Source organism: Galleria mellonella, unplaced genomic scaffold, assembly GCF_026898425.1.
Source record: "Galleria mellonella isolate WM207_F2 unplaced genomic scaffold, CSIRO_AGI_GalMel_v1 utg63, whole genome shotgun sequence".
Taxonomy (NCBI): Eukaryota; Metazoa; Arthropoda; class Insecta; order Lepidoptera; family Pyralidae; genus Galleria; species Galleria mellonella.
The window spans coordinates 10,197,064-10,223,876 of NW_026442130.1; the positions used below are offsets into that span (position 1 = coordinate 10,197,064).

At 34.8% G+C, this 26,813-nt stretch overlaps 2 protein-coding genes across 5 annotated transcripts in view; one reads left to right on the forward strand and one right to left on the reverse strand.

Annotated features, from left to right (window-relative positions):
• Positions 1-22,361, forward strand: part of LOC113521659 (heterogeneous nuclear ribonucleoprotein K) — a 35,901-nt gene extending 13,540 nt beyond the window's left edge. The window contains exons 1-11 of one of the 4 annotated variants that reach the window (XM_031909753.2): positions 3,477-3,609; positions 3,686-3,721; positions 6,251-6,350; positions 7,099-7,155; positions 8,470-8,513; positions 9,000-9,075; positions 9,520-9,633; positions 17,838-17,966; positions 18,712-19,134; positions 19,542-19,711; positions 20,798-22,361. In XM_031909753.2, coding sequence (XP_031765613.1) covers positions 6,261-6,350; positions 7,099-7,155; positions 8,470-8,513; positions 9,000-9,075; positions 9,520-9,633; positions 17,838-17,966; positions 18,712-19,134; positions 19,542-19,711; positions 20,798-20,840 — 1,146 coding nt within the window. In that variant the 5' untranslated portion in view covers positions 3,477-3,609; positions 3,686-3,721; positions 6,251-6,260 and the 3' untranslated portion in view covers positions 20,841-22,361. Of the gene's footprint in view, positions 1-3,476; positions 3,610-3,685; positions 3,722-6,250; positions 6,351-7,098; positions 7,156-7,178; positions 8,514-8,999; positions 9,076-9,519; positions 9,634-17,837; positions 17,967-18,711; positions 19,135-19,541; positions 19,712-20,797 lie in introns of those variants that run through there. The other 3 variants (XM_026907269.3, XM_052899789.1, XM_031909752.2) reach the window with 3 other exon arrangements.
• A 1,789-nt stretch (positions 22,362-24,150) lies between these two features.
• LOC113521585 (lysM and putative peptidoglycan-binding domain-containing protein 3) lies at positions 24,151-26,106 on the reverse strand. The gene is made up of 3 exons (XM_026907159.3): positions 25,869-26,106; positions 25,604-25,787; positions 24,151-24,938 (listed from the first exon to the last, which is right to left on the reverse strand). The coding sequence occupies exons 1-3, from the start codon at positions 25,877-25,879 to the stop codon at positions 24,381-24,383; spliced, it is 753 nt and encodes a 250-aa protein (XP_026762960.2). The 5' UTR covers positions 25,880-26,106; the 3' UTR covers positions 24,151-24,380.
• Positions 26,107-26,813: the final 707 nt, after the last annotated feature.

The following is a 26,813-nucleotide window of genomic DNA, read 5'->3' on the forward strand; positions in this document are numbered from 1 at the left end:
TATTTTATATAACTTATTTGGTGTAACTATGTATTATGGATGATTAAAATAGATATAGAGGTTTTCTAGAGGATTATTCCTTTTTTCTTTTGAAACATCAATATCAGCAAGACTTCAAAATGGCATTGATTATATCTATAACTCTACAATTAGTCGGCTTTTATAATAAACAAAAAAAATTATATTAGAATTGATTCCACTTTATGTATTTTATAACATTATTTTAAATTAAATCTTGATTTGGGTACTCCGATTCAACTTATTGAGATTAATTAGAAAAGTAAAAAATAAATTTCAATTCTGTACAAACTTCGAGTTTCGTTCGTTGCGACAGGGCAAACGTAATATATAATTTCTACTATAATTGTGTTTAATTTGATAGACGAATAATTAGTTACTAGTTAATAACTGGTATCTGTCGATTCCCTATCCCATAGGCTCTATAATAGTCTTTCGGACCAAGCTGAAAACCCCACATGTCCATTCGAACGGGTGGCGTGCGCTCCACGCGTTCTCATAGCTCTGAATATTTCAGCAGCCAGCGTAGAACAAATTACAGACTTTGTTTCAAACCCCCTCAGTTTCTACAATTACCTATTTAAAATAATGTTCTTCGAAAAGAAAAGTAAGAACAATTAGGTCAACGCTGCTTGATTGTTGTTGCAGCTGGTTGTTCTCACATACGCCATGACCACACCTGATATCTCACACAGTATGTACCTAAAATATGAACAACAGGCCCTTAATGTTTTCTATGTGACCTACTTCTCTGTACATTGTTACATGACAATATTGCCACTAATATCGGACAAGTAACATTGTCGTATGATTACATGAAAATGATACGTAATTACAAAGTGACTCTTAATGTAATACCCATTTATTGATTACTGGTGATGCGTATTTAAAACCATATAATAGAATATATTAATTGATCGAACTACTACATCTTTGTATATAGCGACTGGTAAAGGAGCATACTATGTAATTTCGAACTAGCAATTAGAACATTGTTGTCTCTTAATATTGTAACAAGCTTGGTTCAGCAAACAATTTTGTATGATTTGTCATTCGTTTAATGTGTAAGATAAACATGGGCTTAGTAAACGAGCTAAGAGCTTTTTGATTATTCACAATAGTGACCTGTAAAGCTAATATGACTGACAGTTATATAATCTCGTCTTTTAACAAATAGTAGTCCGCATTTGTTTTGTTGTCTCGTCGTCGGGGCAACGATTGTCTTCGATATCACCTCGTGGGTTAGCTATTAGCTATCGACAAATAAGTCCATCCATCCATAATATAAATATAAAGCAACATTTGTATAATAAGAAATTTATTCCAGAGACAGGTGCGTGTTTGATCGTTATGATTATTTTTCAACTACATCATTTATGTCGAACAACTGTTTGATATAAATGATGATGATACAGAGTTACAGACCATATTTCAGAAATTGAGGCTTTGGTTATCCTTGACATTTCCCCTAATCAAATTTAAAAAACAGATGCACGCATAGGAATAGTTTAAATTTGTAGGTGGGCTTGCATGGCTGTTTTGGTTTCATGGTAGTGAAATTATAATGTATGAAGACATAACACCATAATCTCTTTACAGAAATGATAATGGCAATGCATGACAGGTACTATAGTTATATTGGTCCTGTTCTGCCTACAGGCGACGGTCGCCTCTTCCTATGAAGTGAAATATTAACTGTTTACCATTTCAATTTTTTCATAAAATTCTTGTTAAAGTTATTATACGTATAGATTTTGAGATTTTACGATATACTTGAATGAATTATGTACAGTACATGGTGTGATAAAGACCTCCAATAAAAAAATGTGACGGTCTGTCACAAGTTATAATTAGATGATGGAAACTCATCTGTGATATGATGATGAACACGTTTTATCAAGTTAGATATTAACAGGCAATCGTTTACAGTTTTAGTTTTTTTTTTCCGGAAAATATTTTCTTTTTTAATAATAAGAATGAATTGTAACGATAAATTTGACATCCATTAATTTGGTCAATTTGTTAAGTGAAGTTGTAGGTGGACATTAGCGGCACCTAACGACTCCGTTGCATGCCATCGGTTCGGATGTTTATTATTTATATTACTCTCACACTATCGGCATTTTAGATGATATTACTTTAATAGCTATGCATGTTTACGTACCTAAAACTAGCTTATTTGAAGCAAAAAAAAAGAAATATACATACAATTTTCTTTATTTAATATTTCAGTAGTTTACTACCTTGATCTCATGAAGATTTATTGGTTTACTTACAATGGTAGAGTTTAAATTAGAATTGGTTGTGTCATTTTAAATTTTCATTTACTGTCCAATGAGGGTATTGCTACGCTTACAGCCCTAATAAATGAGAAATTTGACTGTAGACTTGTTGCCCCTTGCCACATTCAATTCTAATTGCTTGGTGAAATGTTAGTAAATCGATTGTTTCGTTTGCACAGTACTAAACCTATTACAATTTTAATATTTTCATGCAGAACCATAAATAATACAGTATTTTTCTTCCTCCTTCCCGTCATTTACTATTGATTATTGATGCAGAAGTAACCATCATCGTCATTTCAGACATTAATTGTTTCCTACTGAATAGTTACCTATCGCATAAATAGTTACTCAGAACGGTGCTAAGCATACATTCATTAAAGCCATTGTCTGTGCACTGAGGAACATAAGCCTTCCCCATAAAGAGGGAAGGGGGATGTCAGTAGTTGCCATGCTTGGCAGGCGGGTTGGCAACACCTGTTAGGTTTTGCTGATGTTTTAACGGGATTCTCTAATCATCCCTCACCCATTAAGTTCCCTTAGTTGCTTCTTACGACACCCACGTGAAAGGATGGGGTAGTCCATTCCATGCTGGGTCCACGGGGCTATATAACTTCTAAACGCCTTAATAGATTTGCTTGTATGATGTATTGTTAAAGTCTACATCATCGCGAGTGACATTGACTATATATTTTTTAATATTTATTGAGTAATCCTATTTTTTTTTTATTTGCGGACCAAAATGTACTTTTTTCTCCACTTGATAGGAGAGTTTAGTTTGCTGCTCATGACACAGTCGAGAGACGTACTCTACTCTTTTGACTCGATATGTAAATTTATTTTTATTGTACCACATCTGTACCTGTTGAACAAATTCTCATGCGATATATTTTCCTATTTGATTTAAAATTATAGCCTCTACTGTGAGCTAGTGTATCTTTTAGTATTTAACAAGAGTCAATGTAGAAAGCATCTAGTTTAGGATTCAAGAAAGTCAAATTGAAACGATGGGTTACATTGTATAGAAGTGATATGTAGGTTAGTTAAGGCACGAGGCTGGGTGTCTTGCGGTGTGACTCGTTAAGTCGTCGTTTCCGGGGCACAATGAGAGGTTGGGTGTTGTTATCGACAGGGCGGGTGGTGCGCATGTGCACCTCCGGCGCCCCGGAGTCTCGGGGGTGCCGTACTAACGCCCGTGCGAAGCCCAACCGTTGCCAGTTCTCTCGCGTTCCTCCACATAAGCGGTCGCGATACGTCTTTAAACATGATGAGCTCACACGCGCTAACTATCTCCAACACACGTTATAAAGTAGGTTCAAAATGTTTAAGTGTAACACATTCTTTTGGAACTCCAATTCTAATTGGTATCACGTCTCTTGTTCTAGGTCTAACCAGCCCGGTCAAAACGCCCGGACAAATTGGTGAGTGTTACAAAATCACAATATTTTAGACTGTTTTGCGATCTTTGTCTTTTTCGTTTTTATGATAGGCTTTTGTTAAAATTGAAAGAAACCCTTATTACTTGCTTGATCGCTTTCTGCGAACGCACCTTTTCATTTTCATCTCTTTCTAAGTTTATAAATTTATAATCACATTATTAGTTGTTATTGTTTTATTAACTATTTTTGCTTCCATCTTTTGTTACATTTCTCTATTCTATTTAAAATTATGTTACATTAAAATGGGGAAGTAAACTGACCAAATTGATAACATATAGAGGATGATATAAAGAAAACGAATATATCTAGTAACTATATTTACGATGGACGACGCGTATTATTTTTTGTCTGATTTCGCATGGTGGTGCGTATAAGCATGGTACGGCGTCTCCTTTGTGCCGCGAACACCTGCACCTGCCTGTCTAGTGCCGCTACCTACCGCTCGATGCGGCGCTAAGGCCCGAGCCAGTCATGCTGGTTCTATTCATACACCATACATTATTATACGTTCTGATCGTCCTTAACCTCGTTCAGATGTTCATAATCATAAAACTTTTTGCAGTGAAATCAATTGCTTTCAAATGTTTATTACTCATAAACTTACCGATTCAATAAACGGGTCCGATTGGTGTCTTAATTAATGATGGCTTGTACTTTTCACTTTATGATTTCGGCGAATACTAATCGGTTATTAATGCGGTATACATAATTCGAACTTCACAATAGGTTTTATTTGTTCTTGAATCAAAAGTACCGGAAATTAAGAAAATTGAGCTTTTGAAACGTTTGCAGGGTAGCGGTACCCTTTTGTGTCTCGCGCGAATTACCCGCGACTTGAGCGTTGGCGTACACCTGCGAGGGTGTCACTGACCTCGTTCACCTGCTGTCAGGCAGACGACTCGTGTTAGCATACACTAGGGTTTCATGTGTCTCACTGAATTTATTTTTGTACCATGTTTTTACATGGCAACACGACGTAGGTAACTCTTTTCTCCATAACTCTTAAACCATCAACATCAAGTTTTGTGTAGAATGTAGATAGGTGCATATTTCATGCCGAATATATGAGAACGATGTTATGCTTTCTACTTGAAATGTACTTAGCTAGTTCATGACTTACAAGTACTTACTCGTAAGTACCGCAGACGTTGTGTTATCAATCAACAAGCAAGCACTAACCGCAGCACGCTAACTTTGCAATCACGACAGTTAGCAAAATACGGAATCGGAATACCACTACACCACACGAAACCGACTCGATCTAAAATATTCAAGTGCCCCGGACATGCAATAATATGCTCTATGGAAATTTTTAATATTACAATAATATTATATTAATTTATGGAATGTGTACTTTTCAAAATAATAATAAGGGTACTGAGATATCTGAAGAAATCATTTCACTGCCTCCTCAAGATACATTGAGCGTGTCTGAACCTATCATTTAATGAATTTTCCACAGCAATAGGGGTCCTTATTCCTTTCCTCAATTAAGTCAAATGTTCTTTGAATGAATATAAGAGAAATTTTTTTAAATGGAAACCTGAACAACATGGGGTCACACGTCATAGTTGCTAGAAAGTTCATATTAAGTATTATGGAATTGATATACGAATAGGGCGTTAAAATAAATTTATATCAATTATATATCAATCCATCATAAGTATTATTAGCTACCATTTAATGAATTTGAAAAATTAGGATTTTTAAAACAATTTTGCAATATTGTAATAAAACGTCTTATTTATTTAAATAAGTCGTGTCAGTTTAACCGAAACTTAATATTTTCTCGACCTTTAGAAATGTTCGATAATTACGATCTCAATATCAGCAGACATTAATAACAGTTTCTTTATATACAGAAATTATGCTTTTGTAATTCTATAATAATCAGTCATCATCATATCAGCCTTTAACTGTCCACTGCTGAACATAAACGTCCCCTAGGGGGTTTTTACCAGTAGTTGCCACGCTTGGTAGGCGGATTGGCAACCTCAGTTAAGCTTTGGAGATGTTTTAAGAGGGACGCTACTGCCCATCCCTCGCTCTCTTAGTCGCCTCTTATGACAGCCACGGGAAAGGAAAGGGGTGGCTTAGTCTATGCCGGGACCACACGGGATAACAATCAGTGATGATACGTAATTGTATGTTTTTAATAAATCATAATGAATGGTAACCCTGCCAGTGCTATTGATAGTTATATACTATTAGAGTACTAGCGAGTGAATATAGATGAGAACGAAACCAAGTCAGTTGACCCATCATGACAAATCCATTAATTGACCATAATGGTTTCTAGGGGAACCGCGCGGAGGTCTACCTGACAGGGTATATTGGGGGCGCTTGTTCTAGCTACTAAAGATCTGGTCCACCCACGTAATTGTATTAGGTACCACGTAAAAGTCTTGACGAGTAAAATACAAAAATATGCATGAATTTTAGAGTTACGCGTGAACGGAGCCGCGGCAAAAACCGCTTGTAAAACTGTAACAATTCTTGGTGATAATGCAGGTACAGCAGTATGAAGCGTGACGCATACGGTGATGACGGCCCCGTCCACAAGAGGCAGCGGCATACAGATAATGAAGTCACTTTCTTGATACCCAGCAAGGTGAGAAATATTTGTGTTGTAACTGTAAGCTCTCTACGAATGTCACAGAGCTCCAGTCCTGTTACTGACTCTGTTTTGATTTGAATGATGGGATAGCTTTGATATTACAGGATACGGAAACATAACATACTGTATTCAATTTCAAAATTTTCAAGAAGACCAATGCCTGAGCGCTTCACAATATATTATATAAAATTCATGATATTGTTTATAGGCGACGGCTATCTCTTTCATGGGCTATCAGTTACTACTATTTCCAGTTGCATAGAAAATGTCCACGTTTATTTTGATTGGCATGTCTAAAGGCAAATTACTCAAATTAACCAGTCAAACTTGTATGAATGAGTTTAACTTACCAATTTAACAATGATTTGGTTTGCTGCATGTGAGTAGTATGCCAAATCTTGAGGTTCGTGTACAGGTATAAAATTGCATACAATTATCAATTAGGTAGAGTCAATACTCTACCTTATATAAACTTAAACTACTTAAATAACATAGTAGAATTAATTAGACCAGTCAATGTCATGGACAGTATATTGTTGATAGATGTATACAGCTTGCAATGGTAGAAGTCGCGTAATTCACTTTTAAATTATTAAAGTGTTTCTACTTTTATAATTTCTGGTCAATTCGGCTCCCATTTTATTATATTATTTATATTAAGTCCACGTGTGTTAACAGGTATACATGATTAATATTCCACAAGTCTGTTATTTTTCGATATTATAAATTTCAAAAATTACAGGTGGCTGGGTCGATTATTGGGAAAGGTGGCGCCAATATATCAAAACTCAGGGATCAGGTCAGTGTTTTATAATTTATACAGCTAAAACCCTAGTAGGTACTGAATCTCAAAATACAATACAAAATAGAATCATTATTTACTAGATGTGTCACGAACATACATTTATATTAGTTAAGTAATTAAATTATAAACACGTATATCTAAATTAATTGTTATACATTTAATCTACAGGTAGAAAACGAAATGGTTTCACACTAATTGGTATTTGTTAAGTATATTCGTATTTATATCAATAAAAAGAAAGTAATTCTATAAGTAAATTTTAGTAAGTCGTTTCTATAATTTTAATGTATTTTATTAACATTTTTCGCTTCAGGTACGTCTACCAATCTTATGTTTAACTAATAATTGTACTGCTGAGCCTCCATCGGACCCTATTAGAAAAAAATATATACAAAACAATGAAACCTAAACTTTCAGCGTTTTGCTATGATGGTCGCTAACATTCTCAATCTTGTAGAATGGAAAAGAATTAAATCAAGATTTTGAAAGAAGCAAGTGTGAGTTCCAGTGGTTTTTAGCCACCAAAGCTCACGCCAGCGGCCGGTCCGTAGGCTATAGACAGATTAACCCCCCGGCAGCCAGTTACAGGTCATTAGCGCCCCCGAGACGCCTCTGTGGCTTGTAGCGTGATGCGCCGCGCGCCTCCACGCCCGTCACTCCCTTGACCACCTTCAACAAGCAATGCGTAAGTTACTATACATACTACGTGAACGGAGAACGGATGGGCGTAGCGAATAGGTACAATGAAAATTATCCTTAATATTATATCAGTAGAAATCGTCGCTATTTCGCCGTTTGATCTGTCCAGGCGCAGAGGAATACTACGTATAGAATTATAGAGTGCAGACAGAGTTTAATTCAGCCAGTGCCATTATCAGTGAAAATGGTAATCATCCCATTAAAACAATATGAACAATGTGTTAATATTACCGTCCCATAAATGTTGATACCTAAAATAACGTTCATATTAATCATGTTGCTATGAGACGTTTACAATTTTCCAAATTCAGCACAGGCCGATATGTTTACACTCTTTCGATTTCTCTGTGTATGGGTCTGTACGAACGGGTGGCGGCTGTTAAAGTACTCAGTATCCATATAATGTCAAAGTATATATTACACTGCCCTCTCTGTGGTCGTTCGTTCTCCGGCTATAGTAGTATGTATAGTGATGACGTTGGAGCTGGTGAAAGGGAGGGGCACGGCGGTAGAGGTAGTGGAGGCGCGTGGCGCCGCTACAGCGTGTCTTGGTTGCCGGTCCCGCCCCGCCGGACGCCGCTGCCCCGCACTCGCCGCCCCGCCACGCAGTACAAAGCCTCTATAACAGTCCCAGATTGCCCCGGCCCCGAACGGTAAACTATATCGCCAACATCTACTCTCAATTATACATCCCGAGTCGAGATCTTAATACTCTGTCAACAGTCAGGAGTCGGATCGTGTTTGAACTGTCATCAACTCCCGGCGTTAGGCGCTTTATCCCGTATGTCGTATACCCGTCCTCATCACGACACTTGGCAGGACGATGCACTCTGTCGCACTAGACGACCCTTTATCTTGTATTCTAGACCTCGGTGTCATCATATCTCACTCATTAGTCGCTACGAGAACTGCTCTCTCAGGACTGTATCCTACCACTCAGTTTGTCCACCCTGGACATTTCCGTCAAAGTAATATAAACGCGTTCTATCGACATCACTTCATCGCCATCATGCTTTGAGTACAGTCTGGCAAACAGTCCTCCCTGACCGTTGATTTTTACCGTTATCAATATTGTGTTGTGATTTTTTATCCATATATTTCACGATCATATGTGTGCTAACGCGTTATATGTCTTTCAGTGTACTCTCGATAACGGCATCAGATATCGACACGATTTTGGAAATCGTGAAAGATATTCTTCCAAATTTGGCTGATGTAAGTATTTATATACAATCTTAATTACTGTAACTTGATTTTACAATAGCTTCTAAGATGGTCACAAGTTAAAGATATGCAAAATAAACATTTAAAATAAAATGTAAAATTTGGATAGCGTTTTGTGTAGATAAATAATTACATACAATCTGAATTACTGGTTGTGTTTACATTTGAATTAATTGTATAATTATGGTCAAAACTATAATAATATCTGCTTATAGGCTGATGTATCTTTTAAAGTATTGAGTAGATTTTTAAATGAAAAATAAATGCTCACTACTATAATTACTGAAGAGAATCGACAAACTCTATGCCGTTGTGATAACATTTAATATGCCCAATATTTCACCGAGCATATCTAAATGTAACTTTGAAGGGACCGATAATATGTATGAAAGAAGTCTAAGGAAAAGTAAATTAAGCTTACTTATTTTTTGTTAGGGAGGACCTAATAAAGGAAACAATGATGACCTCGATGTCCGTCTACTGATTCATCAGAGTAGAGCAGGTTGCGTTATCGGCAAAGGTGGCGCCAAAATTAAAGAACTGCGAGAGGTAAGTTCAATTATATTTGTCTAATTGTTTGCAGATCATGCCACGATGGCGGTTTTGATATTATTTACGACAGGTCTTTCTTTTATTTTCTAACGACACTGGCAGGTCGACCATCGAGGTCTGACTTCATTCTCGCCTATCATTACTCGTTGATATCCTACCAGCGTAAACTGAAGGCGGAATTATTCCATTATTATTCTATGTATAAAATGCTGTCAATTACTTACGAACCTTCACGAACTGTCAACCTCTAAAAACCCCATTGTACTGGCTGGCTACTTTATCGCCATGCACAGTTTTTCATGTAGAAACAGACATTAAATTAACAAGTAACAACTCTACGTCTAGCAAGCAGATGGAATAGGCTTTTAACAGCATGTTACAATCATCTGCTGCGCGGAGATACAGTTAAGTCAAAATTATTTTTTATAGCAAAGGTATTCAGGCCACGTGGTGCCGCGCGTCATTCGGGGACGAAGCGCAGATGTGAAAGCAGCTGCCGCCTCGGATCTCTCGCTTTATATTTTTATCGAACGGATATTATATTTTAAGCGATCAACCTATTTTTTATCATTATCATACTGCTATTTTGCATACTCGTTCAACTACCATATGTTTATATACATCAAACTAATTATATCAAAGCATATTCCAGTTCACGTAGTGTAATTTGCCATTGCCTGGTTTCAGAGGAGCAAAAAAGTTAAGCTCGCATTACTGTAGAGTGCATCCAACTTGGATCAATTACTGGCCGCCCAACTTCATCGTAGAAGTTTTAAAATGTGTTGCGGCGGCCAGTAACTTTGCAATCATACCAGTAGGGGTGTTATATTTCATAACTTGAGTTAGTCCAGGTCACTTGGCGCTTTACTGTTTTGTGAAACATTTTGTCAACGAATGATGTTGATATTTCACCAAAATATAATACAAAAAATTGTGTTGTACCTCTATCATTATTCCAGCAACAAGTCGAGGAGTTTGGGTTTGAATATTATAATTAAATTACCAAACATAATTTAAAATACAAAGTGGCAGAGGACGAACTTACCACCTTTAATCGATTTTAAAGCTGTTTAGGGTAGCAATAATATTGAAATCGACTCGCAAGGTTTTGATATCGGCTAGAAACGGACCCACAACTGTCTTGTTGAATCTTGTAAACTAAGTTAGTCGTACGTATGAACTTACAATCCGGAAATTCTAAGATCGAATTCCAACTCAAGGCCTTGAAATTTTCAAATTCGATATATATTCATATATAATTAAAAAGTTTTGTAATAACGCAGCAAAATATAATTGTTTTCTTTTACAAATTGTGAGGGTTTCGCACTTAGAAGACATTATTAAAGGATTATATGGATTATGTTATTATTCGTAAAAAAAAGTATTCTTGTGCATAATTTCAATAATAATTCATAATAAAAAAAGTAACCAATATCCTTCTCCGTCTCACAGTGTGTATGTGTACCAAATCTCATACTTAACCATTAAGTCGCTATAAGGTACCAAACGAACAAACTCACTTTCACATTTATAATATTAGTGAGGATTTCTTTTATTGTTTAACATAAATAACAAAAAATATTTTTAATAACGTACTTCGTATACAGCGACAATGATTTCCAAATATTAGATTTAAATAAATAATTAATTATTACTTACTGATTTCATCATCTCTATAACAGTAAAAATTGGAATTTAAACTTTAATTATTTTGACGCCCTTCCTGCCCTTTACCAATATTATTTATGTACGATTTTTCAGTCGTACTTATTCAACTAAACACTACAATCATGTTTTAAAATTATTATCTACATCTATATATATGAATATATAGAGGAAATGTCTACCGGGTACCGGTTACCGGTTACCTGAAATGTTCTGCTTAAATTTTTTTTTTATTTCCCTTTTTATCTTCGATCAGCTGTTTTCTCAAATCCTTTGTTTGATATTGTACATATATCTAGTTTGTCGGGTCAATAGCCGGTACCTGGTGTGGGACAGAAACACAATGAGCGCATCAAATTCACAAAATTTAATAGATATAATAAAGAGTTTCATTGTATGTCAAAAACCTTTCATACGTGTTTTTGTCATGTATCGTAATACAACGGCTTACATACGGTTTAGAACATTCATTTACTCTAACCTTGCACCTTTTTCTATTATCTTAGATATCAAATAATAATAGAATATAGACTTGCCTTAATTTTAGAACAACGATGAATTTGTTATGTATTAAATCAAGTAGAACTAACGAGAAAATGATTGTAACATTTATACCAAACGATGTGAGATATAGAGGAACAACGAAAATTCGGCGCGAATTTTAAAAGTTCACTTTTAAAATTCGCGCTAACTACTTACCTTCAACATAACAGTAATAAATTCTTCTCATCACATATTTTGCGCTATTTCAAAGTGATATTTGTACTTAACTGTATAATTTAACAGCCAAAAAGAAATATTTTTGGGGAACCCTGCTAACTTTTCTACGGAACCCAGTTTAGGAATCACTGGTCAATAGGATGCCATTATGACTCTTAGGATCTTATTGGACTCCCTTTGATTATGATAAACATCTCTTGTGTCGTCTCGGGTCACACGCGGTGTAAGTAGAGTGTAACTATCAGCCAGGACGAATGTTGTACTGTAGGTATGTGTGCGGAGTGCCAAGCGGCGCGTGCGCAGCGCGGGCGGCAGCTGTCGACGGGCGGCAGGTGCGCGCGCAGCCGCCGGAAGGCCGCACAAAAAGCGCGCGCGCACCTGGGCCTCACCCAACCTACCTACTTGCACAATGCTCGCCCGACGCGAGGGCTTCTTTCTTATATAAATAGAAATTTTGAACATATGGTTCCGACGGCCTTTGATTACCGTCTCAGCGCGGCTCCCCGCACCTGCGGTCGCCAGGTAGTATCGAAAGTGCAGTTGCGCGCCTGCTCTGCGACTGCGCCAATGCAGTCATTAAAAAATAATTCTTATGAGTCGTTGTTAAAGGTAACATCACCGTGATAGTGATAGATCTAGAACCCTTTTACATCTTTACATATGTCTTATAATGAAAAGTCTACGACTGGTTACACCAGTAGGAACTTTACGTGAAACTGTTTCAAGCCCTACTTGAAATTTACGTAAAATTAATTTTATAGGGGAACAATGGGAGAATGTATTGTTTTTGGTCACGTGGTGATAGGGTTTCATCCGTCGGAAGTGAACGGCGCCGCAGCTAGGTTCGGATTACAGGAGTTACGCGCACGTGACGAGGGAGCTTTTTGTGAACCTCTTTCCTCTATCAAACGGATAAACAAAAAATCTAAAGCGGATGTACGCTGCGTATCATTCTCGGATAGGAAAGATTTTATATAAATAGGTAACGCTGGATTTATAGTTAGATCACTGTTTGCTTCATCGGTTATCAATATTTGGCAATAAATTTTGTCGTTCTAAATAGCGTTTAGCTTATTATTAACATAACGTTTAGACTTCTGTTATTTCTATTCTATTTAAATGAACAATACCTATACATCTTAATCACAGAAAATTAAAGACATTTTAGTCATTCCTAAAGGGGGGAAATAGGGGATGAAAATTTGTATAAGAATTCTGTTATTTTTAAAGCTGGAACTATGAAAATTTGTTTTTGACTTTTGAATAAAAAGAGAACGTTTTTAGCAGTTTTTGGAAATTATATCCTAAAGGGAGTGAGATAGGGGATATCATAGTGAGATATGATTTAGATAAAAAAAATTATGTAAATTTGTTTATTTTATGTTAGAAAGACGAAGTTTTAAATTTAGTCTTTTGCTAAGAAATGAAGTGTTTCATTATTTTTGAAAATACCGTTCTCCTAGAAAGGTAAAGAGGGTGAAATATGTAAAATGGGGGTTGGCAGTATAACCGAACTCCACGGACAAAGTCACAAGCAACGGCTATAATTTAAGACAGAAAAGTGATTCCCGCGTGTAATCGAGTACCACATGCGAGCGTAGCCGCGGACAAGTCACTATTCTATAAAACAGGACAGCGCAATCATATATGTAAGCGTACAAAGTATTGATTTTTATATCATCATCAATACTATTTAAATATGTATTAGTAGTACATATCAGTACAAGCAAACAATCAATTGTACAGGCCACGTATATATATATATATTGGGCGACTGCGTGTAATTCAAGGTGCGCACATGTCGTCCATATAGTGTAATTAGCGGTGGCGGTGGTGGAGGGCGCAGGGCCGCGGTGACACCACAATTATGGTAGCACGCGAGCCGCTTCCGTTTCCGATCGAACCGCCGCTCGCTGTATGGCTTCGTGGGTATCAGGCTGACGATCTGTCTGCTACCCTCGCAGAAATCGTCATCAAATGTGAATCAGCAATCTTGTTATGGAATTACGAATAGGATTGTGTTTTTTTTAATGAAATATAGTTTAGACTACACATTTTGTTGCTGGTACGGTTTTACTGATAGGTAGTTTATCAAACTTGATTCACCTTTATGTTAAATACTTTTTAATCGTAATACGAGTACATTAATTATATGTGCAGATACTGCCACCAATCAATTCGTCGTCACTTATAATTTATGATATATCACGCAGACACGTCACAAGAATATCTTCGTACGATCTGTATAGATGATACTAAGTGTGATGACCTTTGTCCTTATGATGTTGATGAACTATAACATATCTTACTAATGTAATAAAATTGTAATTAGACAGTGTCTGTCCATGGAAGATATTTAAAAATATGATGTAAGGGATTTTAAAGGATCTGTTTGTATATTTGTTTCGGCATCATGCAAAAACTACGGCTTCTAATTCAATATGGTTTTCACTGAGAAATTGTTCAGATTGATACCTGCTGGTGTTTTTCGCTCCCGTATAATCCGCCACAAACTAAAGTTCCATCCCAACTGTCTGTCTGGTGGAATGGCAGACCTCCATCATGCATTTTTCAAGGCACTTTCTTCCACGCGCAACCGTGCTTTGTAATCAACTTCCAGCAGCAGTATTTCCGATCTGATACGATATCATAACCTTCAAGAGCATATTCCTTTTTAAAAGGTCGGCAGCACACCTGCAATGCCTCTGGTGTTGCGGGTGCTCATTATGAGCGGCGGTAGTCACTTACCATCAGGTGAGCCGCATGCTCGTTTGCTCCTTGTGTTATATAAAAACTGTTAACTGAAACTCTTAAAAACTGATATGTATTTTATATCTATGCGCCATCTAGAAGTAATCTATTTCATTTATTTTCCTCTTCTTAAATTCACGTGTATGAAATAGCGCGCTAAAAACTAGTATACTAGCTAGTAAGACTTTCCTAGAGAAAGCTGTAATAGACCTCCTTTGTATTTTATCATACGCGCTTATATATTGTCTTACAGTAAAATAGTACTTGAGAAATCTTTGTTATTAAACTATTATAAATACAATGTAACATCACGATTACATGAAAGATTCTTTGAAGATCGAGTAACTGTTATATATATAAAAAAAACGCTGAATTTTTAATGATTACGTACTTGCATGTACACGTACGTTGTAGCATAAAATAAATTCGCGCGTACTATCTAGTATATAAGTACACGGAGTCCCTCTGGGATTGCAAAATCGCGATCACAAAATTTCATGTGAAAACCGCATTTTATCAACTAATAGATAGTTATATGATAATCGTAGCAATACAGACAGAGCGTTAATGTCAATTGGGTTTCAGGTATTCGGGGCATAAAAATAATTGGCATGAATTGTACTTCAGGGCTGTATTGAATACCAGTCGTCATTGTGTTGACAACAAAGACGGGGGTAGGTACCTACCTATCTGTATCGAAAATATACTTCAGCAAATATATTCATGACGTATGTGTAAAATGAACTCTCCGCGCTTTACCATAGAGTAGGGTGTACAGTATTTGGTGTGCAATGTAGAATTTCGTAGCGGCTTCGTAGCTCAAACGAGTCGTACAGTCGAGGCCGGAGCCCCACAAGTGCAGGGAGGGCAGGTGGTGCAGCGGGCTAACAGTTTCTTTACGGCTCTATCGTAGAACGCCTCACTCCGTCACCGACCACCAACGGGTGTAGGTCTCGCTCGCGCTCCACACTTTACGTGTACTTCTGGTAATAGTATTTCACTTAGTAGTGCACATTGTGATTCTGTCGTATATGCGCCGAGTCGCAGTTGTGTCGTGTCGCTCAGTGGCATTTGTGGCGGTGCCGGTGTCGCTGTAGCAGTATGTCATCGTCGAGTCAGTGTCCTCGCCGTCGCCGCGATGTTGTTTGTGCGTGTCGGCGCGGCGGCGGCGACGGCCACGTGCGCCGGTCGATTCCTTCGCGCATGCGCACCGCTGCGCTGTCAAACGTCACCGACAAACGCCCTGCTGGTGCCCGTGGGCGAGTACTCGCATCACCACGCTCAGGATACTGTGCACGATGAAGGTCCCCGGCGACGGTAATATATTTTACATATTATTGCAAATCAAAATTAAACGAGAGTTTACAGTTGAGACTAGTGTTTATACTATTATGTAATACATAGGTGCCATTGCACTTTTGAATTTAGGTCAACTTGTGCGGTTTTTTTTTTTCAAATAGCGGTTTCGGTAAATACGTATTATTGATTCCACGTATTCCCTTGTACACTATCCATATGTGATTAATTTGCACAAAACTAAATTGGTAGATTAATATTTATCATTTAGTGCTATTAACAATACAAAGACATTGTAAATGTATTAATAAAATCGATTTCTGCACCTTATTAGCTTTTTGTTGAAATTTGATTTTTACTTTGTTTTGGTATCATACTAATCTAGTCCATAAGTGTGACACCAATACATAAAGACAGATTTTGTGGACAGATTTTACACCAAGAAGTTTTTTATTGTATAGAGTTCTTAAATAGCATAAAATAAAGATCGCGTATGAGACCCCACCCAATTGTTATTAATTATTATTTAGAATTTGTACTAAAATAAATAAATTCTGCTTTGAAAAACCTTATTTATTTATTTTAAATTTCTTTATTTATTTTAAATTTCGAACTCTTTTGAAAAAGTCAAAGTTGTTGGAATTATTTGTGTTAATGTTATTTAATAAATATTGTAAAAAAAAAAACAAAGATTATTAGTCGTGTAATAGTTTGCTGTTCTAGCAGGATTCTCTTTAAATCAGTGACTTAGAACTACTAAAACTAGATTTTTTTTCTATCAAGTACAGTTTAAATAATCTGCAATTTATCTGAATTTAGCTGTTTTTTTTTTAATATTGTGAGAAATCAAGTGATAAACATCTTAAAATAGGTATTGTAGCTCGACAGTTGTCGTGTTTTTATTATGAAAAATGTTCTGCCTTTTTAAAATTATGATGTAGAGCGTACTGCATTTGCCTTCACGGAGACAATTTACTTTGTTGCCGGAATGTAAAATTTGAATTTATAATTATGTATTACGTTACAAATTTTTACACTGTAGTATCATGTCTTTATTTCGATAAATGATATTGAATAATTAGTTTTTGCCCACGGCTTCGCTCGCGTAAGGTATACCATTTGTTGCAGGAGTCATTTTTCCGTCTCAATCTTATAAATTATAGACGTTGCCTGCGACTTCGCATGGAGTTTTATTGTAATCTCTCTTTCAAATGTAAACGTTTTAAAAATAGAAACTCATAAAATTCACTTTCTCAGAGGGTAGATCCAGCAGTGAATTTTTATAAATGTTGGAACGCAGAATTCTTATAGATGAATTCTTCAAGTCAACAATAAAAAAAAAAAATAAACCCTAAATATAAATTTCAAGTGTCAAAATTCTAAACTTAAAGTTTTTACACATTTTAAAGCCCCGTTTTACCCCTGTAGGAGTGGAATTTACAAAATTTTTATTGTTCGCCTATATTACATAAATAACCTATTTACAAAATTTCAAGGTTCTAGATTCAGCGGTTTCTGTTTTACATTTTATAGAGGCATATGACATGTACGTGTTATTATTTTAAGCAATTTTTAAATATTTCATTAAAAAATATCTTAATACAAAAGTTGGAATTATTACCATTTTATATTTATTTCTAGCTCCACTGAGAACTGCAATTGCTTTTTCAAATTTAGTACTTCTACACTAAAGGCCTTCAATATAAATTGTCATTTAACAACATTACTAGCAAGCATAAGCAGGATACAAGTGTAAGACATTGTTACAGAAAACTGGCGCCCGTCTAAAGATATTCTCGAACCCGGCGCCTCAAAGTACGGAACGGGTGGTACAGCTGGTTGGCAAGGCTGATGCTACAGCTGCCGGAATTCGAGAGGTGCTGGAACTGATACGACAGGTATTGTGAAAATCACAGCAGTAATTTTACTACGAAAATTAGATATTTTGTTAATATAATTTTTTCACACTTGGACTTAAACTCATATTTGAAACATTTAAAATTGTTGCTTGCCTCTTGTTTCGGGGGCACGTAAAGCCTTTATAGGGTAATCTACCTTAGAAGTCTTTTTCGATAACAAAGGCAATTCAAAAAGTCTTGATACCCAGAGGCCAATATCCCGATGTTAGTAGTAATGGCAAATAAGCTGACGGCTATAATGAACATTACAATATAGGTATGGCGTATATGCCTCATGCATTCCTGAAAATAAATACCTTGAAATTGGCTTTATATATAGAGGTTCATCACCCTTAGTCATCCTTTAAATTTAAACAGTCAGAAACACAGCTACTTGACGTTACTATTATTGTTCTAGTACTGGTATCACCTTTCTGTTTAATAGTCGAATTTACTCTATCATACTTAATATTTTCATTCCGAAATCCTTAAGAACAAAGATGTGATATTTTTACATTTACCTCCAAAAGCGGTTGCTTATAGCAAAAAAAGAACCAAAGCTAGTTGTAACTAAGTATACAAAGATTTTACAAAATTCATTCAAGAACACGAATAAATACGAAAGGGTTCTGCGTAAGCACAATCTCGCTGTGTATACTATAGGGAATAGATTTTAAATTTACAATGTGATACAATTATTATACCGTTACTTACTGTAACTTATTATCGTCTCTACAAATTTCAGGTGCCGATAAAAGGAGCTATTGAGAACTATGATCCGCACAACTACGATGACTTTTACGCGGACGAATATGGCGGCTTCGGTGGTGGGCAGGGCGGCGGCGGCAGAGGGGGGCGCGGTGGTCCCGGGCCGCGCGGTAACCGGCCGCCACCACCTCTAGGCCCCGGCGGCCGCGGTCCTGGACCCCGAGGCCCCATGTCCCGCGGAGGGCCCCCTGGCCCGCCACCGGGTCCACGTAGCAACTTCAACGACTTCGGGGGTCCCCCGCCTCGTGGCAACTTCGGCGGGCCCCCGCGTGGCAACTTTAGCGGCGGCAACTTCGGTGGCAATTTCGGCGGCGGTCGTTCCAGTGGGGGCGGCGGTAACTTCAACAACAACAGCGGCAACCAGCAAGAAACTTCCACACAAGTCACCATTCCAAAAGATGTAAGTGGTGTTTTTAAAGGAAATTTAAAATTTTTCAAAAAAAGAAAATATAAAAATATCTATAAATTGTAGTTTTACAATATTACAAATAAATCATAAAGATATTAAATTGTAATTTCCAAAATCAAGTAGTACATTTTGAAAGTCCAATTTTATATGAATAGTCTTTCTAACTTGATGTTTGTTTGAGAATCAATATTCTGCAATTTATGTACTTAGTAGTAATGTGAATGATTTATTTTATTTAGTTAGTTAAACTTTATTTTCAATGGTAATATAAGCAGACAATACTTTTTAATAGAATACATACATGTATTGATTTATAACTCATACTTCATGGTTAGTCCATACGGGGTAACTTTAATAAAAAAAAAAAAATATGTAACTGTTAAAAATTTTATTTATAGTTGGCGGGTGCAATAATCGGCAAGGCCGGCTCCCGAATCCGTAAAATCCGCGCGGAAAGTGGCGCCGGCATCGAGATAGCAGAGCCGGTGCAGGGCTCTAATGACCGCATCATCACCATCACCGGCACTCCGCAGCGCATACAGATGGCTCAGTATCTCTTACAGCAGAGGTAATGAAACACGCCGCTAACTGTTATACTATTCCGTATATTATTACTTACAATAACAAATACAATTAAAGGTGACGAATCAGTTATAAATGCATATGACTATAAAATTTCAAATCAACAAATTACCAATTTAATTGTCACCTCAAAATTATATTTTTTATTAAATTTAATATGTGCATGTACTTTCATGGTTGACTAGTCATTCTATAAAGTCACCGCTAAAATCATCGATCTGTTGATGTGTTCAGTTAACATTGTATTTGGTTAAGGATCCTCATTAGGTATTTCGTTATCATTACTAACACAACATTATTTTGACAATAGAATGTTTGAAGAGTTCCCTGACTTGGCACCAAACAAAACTAAGTTATAAGTAGCTTTGTTGTGACCCCCTTTGACTGTGACGTCGATATTATTATTGCTCAGGTAAAACTCGAAATAATTCTTTGTAGATTGTTCTCATTTCATAGTGGTGTATATTTAACCTGTTAGTAGTAACCACTATTATATCGTATGGTCTCTTCTTGAAACATTTATGTCCAATACAATATTTGTATAATTTAACTACGTATTAAATGCAATGGCAATTTCTATATTGGTTTTAAATAAAATTCTTGTATTATCATTACATGTTAGATGTAGTTTTAGTCTCCATTTAATCCATTCTATATTTTCATTAATTCATTAAAACATTTAGAATTCATTTTTAAAAAATAATTGCTGATCAAGTTAATATTGTTTTTCACTATTAAAAATAGGGCACTTTGACTAACTTTATCTTATTGTATATGTTCTGGTTTTGCTAACAACACATTCTGTAAATAACATTTTTAGGTGGTCTACAACTAACGGGCATCGGTAGCGGCGCGTTGTGTGGAAGACTAGTGATTTTGTTGTTTTGGTTCATTAACAAGGAATCACTAATCTGCCTACAAAGCACCAGCAAACACTTCAGATCAAGATAACTCTCTCTTTTACGTTGCTGTCTTGTCTGTCTGTCACTAACTTGTATAACAATTATATATACAATTGTTTTATTAAAATTTTTTGGTGATATATTATTAATAAATGGTTATCTGTTCGCAGTGTACACGAGAGCAACCCGAATCTCGGCCGCGGAAACTTCTGATTCCGGTAACGAACTGAAAATGAGATAAAAATTCGTAAAGTTTTTGCAAGCCACACCTCATATAAACTTCCTGTACATTTTTAATATACACTATAATTTATATGTGTAATTCTGATAACTAACCAGAAAAACGAAATGCTAATTATAAAATAAAAGTATGATTTTATTTTGCAATCTAATTAGATAATTAAATAATATACAATACATATTACATAGATATGTAATACGGAAAATATATGTTCCTTTTAAGAAGCTAATAAAAACATTCTTGAAAATATTGTAAATTTTAATCTAGATTATATAGATAGAGCATAGAGCCTCGAAAACGGGTCAACTTTTTGTCAGCTAATTGTCAAATTAGCAGACTAGTTTTTTTTTTTTTTATTAATGTTCTATATACTTACACTTCAGTGTATTTTGACGTGTGTGTATTTAATTAAAATGAGCTTATGCGCATTAAAAGGAGCAAAAATTATAAGAGGAAATATAGAATTAATGAGGAATCACTTATAACCGGTACCTATCTTCAATTTTAAGCATAAATGTAATTATAAATATTCACATTTTTTTAAGAGCTCGCGCCATTTTTAGTTGTTGCAAGTATGCGAAAAAATTCGATGATTAAACTCCACCACTACAGGTAATTACAATTCTTGTACATGTCAAGTTATTTACTATAATTAATACTAATAATTAATTATAAAAGATATGATTATATTTCATTTTACATGAAATGTCAATATCAATTTATATAGATATGTACATAGAGATACTAATGAGTAGGTATTATGTGACTATTGGCCGATTTGGCCGATTGCTTTCAAAATCGATATCTAAGGATCCTTATACATTTCAAATATGAATCCGGTATAACAACTAATAAAAATTGCCGCCATTTTTATTTCTTATTTGATCGATTGCTTTTAAAATCCATATCGGAGGATCCGTATACACTTCAAATATGGATTCGGTGTCAGAATTAATCAAAATTGCCGATATTTTTATTTAAAGTGATAAAAGTATTTATTTAAACAACGATTAATGAAATAGCATTAAGAAATTAAACTTAAGATAATATACATGATTATTATGTAATATTTTTTTATATTTAGTCAATTACAATTAATTAACTCATTTTCAATTCTCATATGTTGGTATTTCCAAAAACTCACATAAAATTTAAATTAATCCTATTTAATTCTAACACCAATACATGTTTTTAATCTACAAAAATTCTGAGATATTCGTATATAAATCTGTTAAGTCCCTGTAAATCTGTAAAGTTGTCCCTTTTTTTTTTTTTTTGAAGCATTTGTATGGAGACACTATCTATATAATCTATTTTTTTAATTGACAAAATTGTTTTTCTGGTCCGAATTTATACTAGCATAAGAATGCATTTATCATTGTAAAAGAAAGATTTAAATAAGATTGTATCAATAATTTACTGATTATTTGTTACATCGATGTATTTTTAAGTAAATAGATGATAGATTTGAAATAAATAGTTTATTTTACGAAGATGTGTTTTATTGTCAAAACTAAGAGAATCGATATAACAACAAATAAGGCAGACTGTCAAGTACAGATTGTCCCGTCCTCTACGTGTACGCACGTGTGTATCCACGTGATAATGGATTATTCTATCTTATATAACCATACGTTTATGAGTTTACGTAGAACTTGACTACGTTTCGCCAAATACCTACTATCTAACATGAGACGATTTTGCCAGAATTCTGCGCCAAACTATAGTTTTTAAAGGCATTGATCATAATTCGGAAGATTTTTTTTGTGTGGCCCTTGATATTTAAATATAAGAACAAACCGATGGATTAGGCGCGAAAGAAACGAATGTTTTTCCCGTTTCATTTTTGAATCGGCTGTTTGTTCAATTCCGGATGAAATTGGAATAATAACTGAAAACAAATGAAGGGGCGTAGAACCATAGTGACTTGACGAAAATGCATGTGCCATTCAATTTATCTGCGTAACTCGGGATGTATTTTGTCATCTTAATCTAACATTCAAATAATATGAATAAAACGAAAAATCATTGTTTACTAAATATATAATAATTTTGTTTATGTTGTAACTTTTATTGATATGTGCCAAATAAATATTTTTCTTTCTTTCTATTTGTATAGGTGTTTTTATGTATAATATGTATTTACCACATAAAGTATTATATCTTATCAAGTCGGCTTTCGCGAGGTTCCCTCTGGAAACCATCATGACTAATCGTTAACTTCATCAAAATGGGGTAACTGACGTGCCTTTTAAACCTTACTGGTGTCCCGCCAGTGTATACAGATAACGCAAGCGGGGTTACCATTCCATATCATCTGTTAAAAAAAACCTATTAGTTATCCAGTACTCATAATTCAACCTTTGCTAAATGCATAAAATGTCCAATGGTATTTATATATACTTAGTATAACGTACTAAGGGTATTTATTGTTATAGAAATTGCGTATTTAGTATTTTTCAACAGAAAAATCTTAATACATTGCATATAATTCTTCTGGTTTTTTTTTTGATGGATGAAAATGGAATGGCAGCCCGCCCCGCCTACGCTAACGGTATACGCTGGCGGGGCAACAGTGAAGGGTGATTGATGAGAATGAAAACAGGCCAGTTAATCCATCATGATGAATTCATCAGGAATTAACCATGATAGTTTCCAGGGGGAACCGCGTGGAGGTCGACCTGGTATGATATTGCTAGCAATGGAATTCTCAGTTTCCATTACTAACAATCCCTTTCCTCCTAATTGCTCTGGTTGTAGCCTAGTCACAACACCTACCTTATTATCAACCCTAAAAAATACAAAGAGGCACTCAATACGGTTAAATTTTTTTTAGGTGTATTAAATCATAACTCCGTCAGTTCTAGAATTTTTTATGTAAAATGATAATACAGATTGGTTCCATAGAAATTTTATCGAAATCAGTTCAGTAAGTAATTTAGTTTTGAAATTAAGACTGGTTTTGTTACAATTTGCTCGCAAATAATCAACAAAATAGATACTTCTAGAGGGTGTACCAAAATGAAAGATACACCAAATTGAACTTTAGAAAATAATTGTGGAAACTATAGACGTAATGAGGCGAAAATGTTAAATGCCAGAACAAACATACAGACAAAAGCCTAAATCTGTCATATATCATTCTAAAATACGTATTTTGTAACTGCATCATCTAGTTTATTGTCTAGTTGCATTTTTATTATTTACCTATAGATTAAAACCTAGACATTAATTTGTGGGCACTTTCTAATTTTGCCTACTAGTAGAAATAAAAGAACTATACATATACAATGTTTTATTACAATTGCTGTAAAAGCAGACAAGTCTGATGTGGTCTGCAATATCTAAAAGATTTTTAGTTCTCAGAGAATATCATGTATTGTTAATAACAAAATGATATAATAAATAGAATTTGATTCTATTCATTAAAAAAATATTTTAAATTGATTCAGTATAAAATTCCATATTAAAAATTCCATCACCATTATTTGTGATAGAACAAAATATTGCAGTCATCGATTTGAATGAAACGATTCTTCAGTGTGGTCTGGTTTGTCTAAATAGAACATAACATATACAAGAGGTATCACAACACCTAAAATGAGCATAAAACCCACTAAGTGAAACCATTTCAGTCCAAAATCAGCACCATGTGATGTCAACTCCTTTACCACTACTGCTTCTACTGGTTCCTTCTGTTTATTTGGCAATAATTGTGTACCTTCAGATACTGTTTCATTTCCTTCCATATCTGTGTATGGGGTCACAGATGGTGCTACGGTGCTATTTAAAACAATGCTATTACAGTCTATTGTATGATCACCATTCTCCCCAGGATTTATACTCTGACTTTGTAAAATATTATGCTGTGATGTAACATCATTTTGTACCAAATCTTGTCCATCAAGATTTGCAGGTGAAGTATTAGAATTAGATGGCTGATGTTCAGGAAGTTGTGATGGTATTATTTCAGTTAGAACTGAATATGGTGTAACAGGCACTTTAATGGTCCGTCTTGCAAATATTTCATTATCTTTATGTATCTGATTTATCCTCTTTAGTTCTGAAACCTAAAATGGTATTTCAAATTATTAGATTTATATATTTATTAATTATTAATAGATTATGATAGTAGCAGAATACTAAATGTATTGCTGGCCTTTTATGAAGATATAAACTCTTTTCTTAAAGGGGACAGTTTATTTCACAGTTTTACATGTTGTAAGTCTCTAAGTATGTTATAGGAATGTTATTACAGTAGTGAATGCACAATTTGTTAAGGTTACATTCTATTTTTCCTCTTAATATTAATAATATTTAATTGTTTTCAATTAATTGTTTAGCTAATCTTTCCTCATGGAAGAAAATTGATAGTTATGGGGACTAGCAATCCAACTGCTATCAAGATACTTAGAGATCATCTTCAATACAAACCAGGTTGGCCAACTGACCTGACTTGATCCTCCTCTATCATTTCTTACTGCTACCCCACCATCATATAGTGTAAACGGGGATACTATTCCATTTTGATCCTATTAAAACTCCACTAATATAAACTGATAACACATAGAGTGAGGTAAAGAGGATTGCAAGTAATGAGGAGTCATAAACGCATTGCTAGCAATATACCTTATTAGGTCAACCTTCATGTGGTTCATCCTGGAAATCATATTCAATTCTTGTGAAATTCCACAAAAATTAACCATAAAATAATATTTAAATTCCAATTACTTACAGAGCAATAAAATCTTAGGGCAATGGCTTGTAATGTATCGCCTTCCTGTACTTGGGCCTCGATGAAATGGTCGCGTGTTCTTATTTTATGTAACATAATATCGGTAGTGCCATCAGCGTCGTCCTTTTTATTATTTACAAAATTGTAATTAATTAAATCATCTCCGCTGTGCATTATTCGTGTCCTATAAAAACATACTGATGAGTAACACGTAAACAACAATACACAATCTACACGTTTCAAATGAAAATGACACTACACTTACCTTTGTTTCATTTTCAAAAACAATACTACAATGAATATTTTCTAGCATGACCTATATAAATAACTTAATTCTACCTTTACTAACTACTTCTGACGAATTTTTCTAGTTCTTAGAATAAATTTAAAAGAAAGAATATATAGTAAAACAAAAACAGCTGTGGAAGAACTTTATAATCGTATTGTAACTTTGATCGTAACAAAGAATTTTGACAATTACAGATTAGAAGAAAAGATAATCTGTTCCTGTGTCAAAAGATTACGTAGAAAAGTGACGCAACATTCTTAATCTAAGAAAAATTGATAATGTAATTTAATTTTTTGTAATTTATTTTACGGCTTTGGATGTTAGCCTTTAGCCCACAATTGATAAAGTTTATAGTTAGCGCGGGACTTTACCCAATCTTAAACTTTTATTATTCTTCACTATGTTTGCCATATGGTTTTGTCACAACGAAAGATATAAAAGACAATTCCTTCTGTTTCTACTTTTACCTTATCTTATATCTTCTTATTCTGTCATCTATTTTGCTACATTGATGTATTTGCTACCCTCATTCGATATTTTATTGTATTAATAATTTTTATTGTATAATTTAATACACTTTACTAGTACTTTACCCAACTAATATTTATTACTAATATTTTAATTTCATAAAAAAATTAAAATATTAGTATTAAACTAGTTTAAATTAAAATATTAGTGTCATAGTGAAATTTTTATTGTAAGGATCAATATGAACTAATTTTTTAATAGATTTTAGTCAAAATTAATAAAATTTTATTTTATTTTGGCCCATAAAATACTACTTTCGTAAAATTATCAAATAACAAATATTAAGAGATAAGTTTAGAAAAATGGTGCCTCAGAATTGGCTCCTTTGGTTAAAAAATCTAAGAACAAGGAAATCTTCGTAAAAAATAAAATTGGTAGCTAATCCTTAGAGCA

Coding starts and splice junctions, on each gene's coding strand:
- LOC113521585 (XM_026907159.3), bottom strand. Junction 24,939..25,603: donor CCCTAAGATTTTATTGCTCT/GTAAGTAATTGG, acceptor ATACCATTTTAG/GTTTCAGAACTAAAGAGGAT.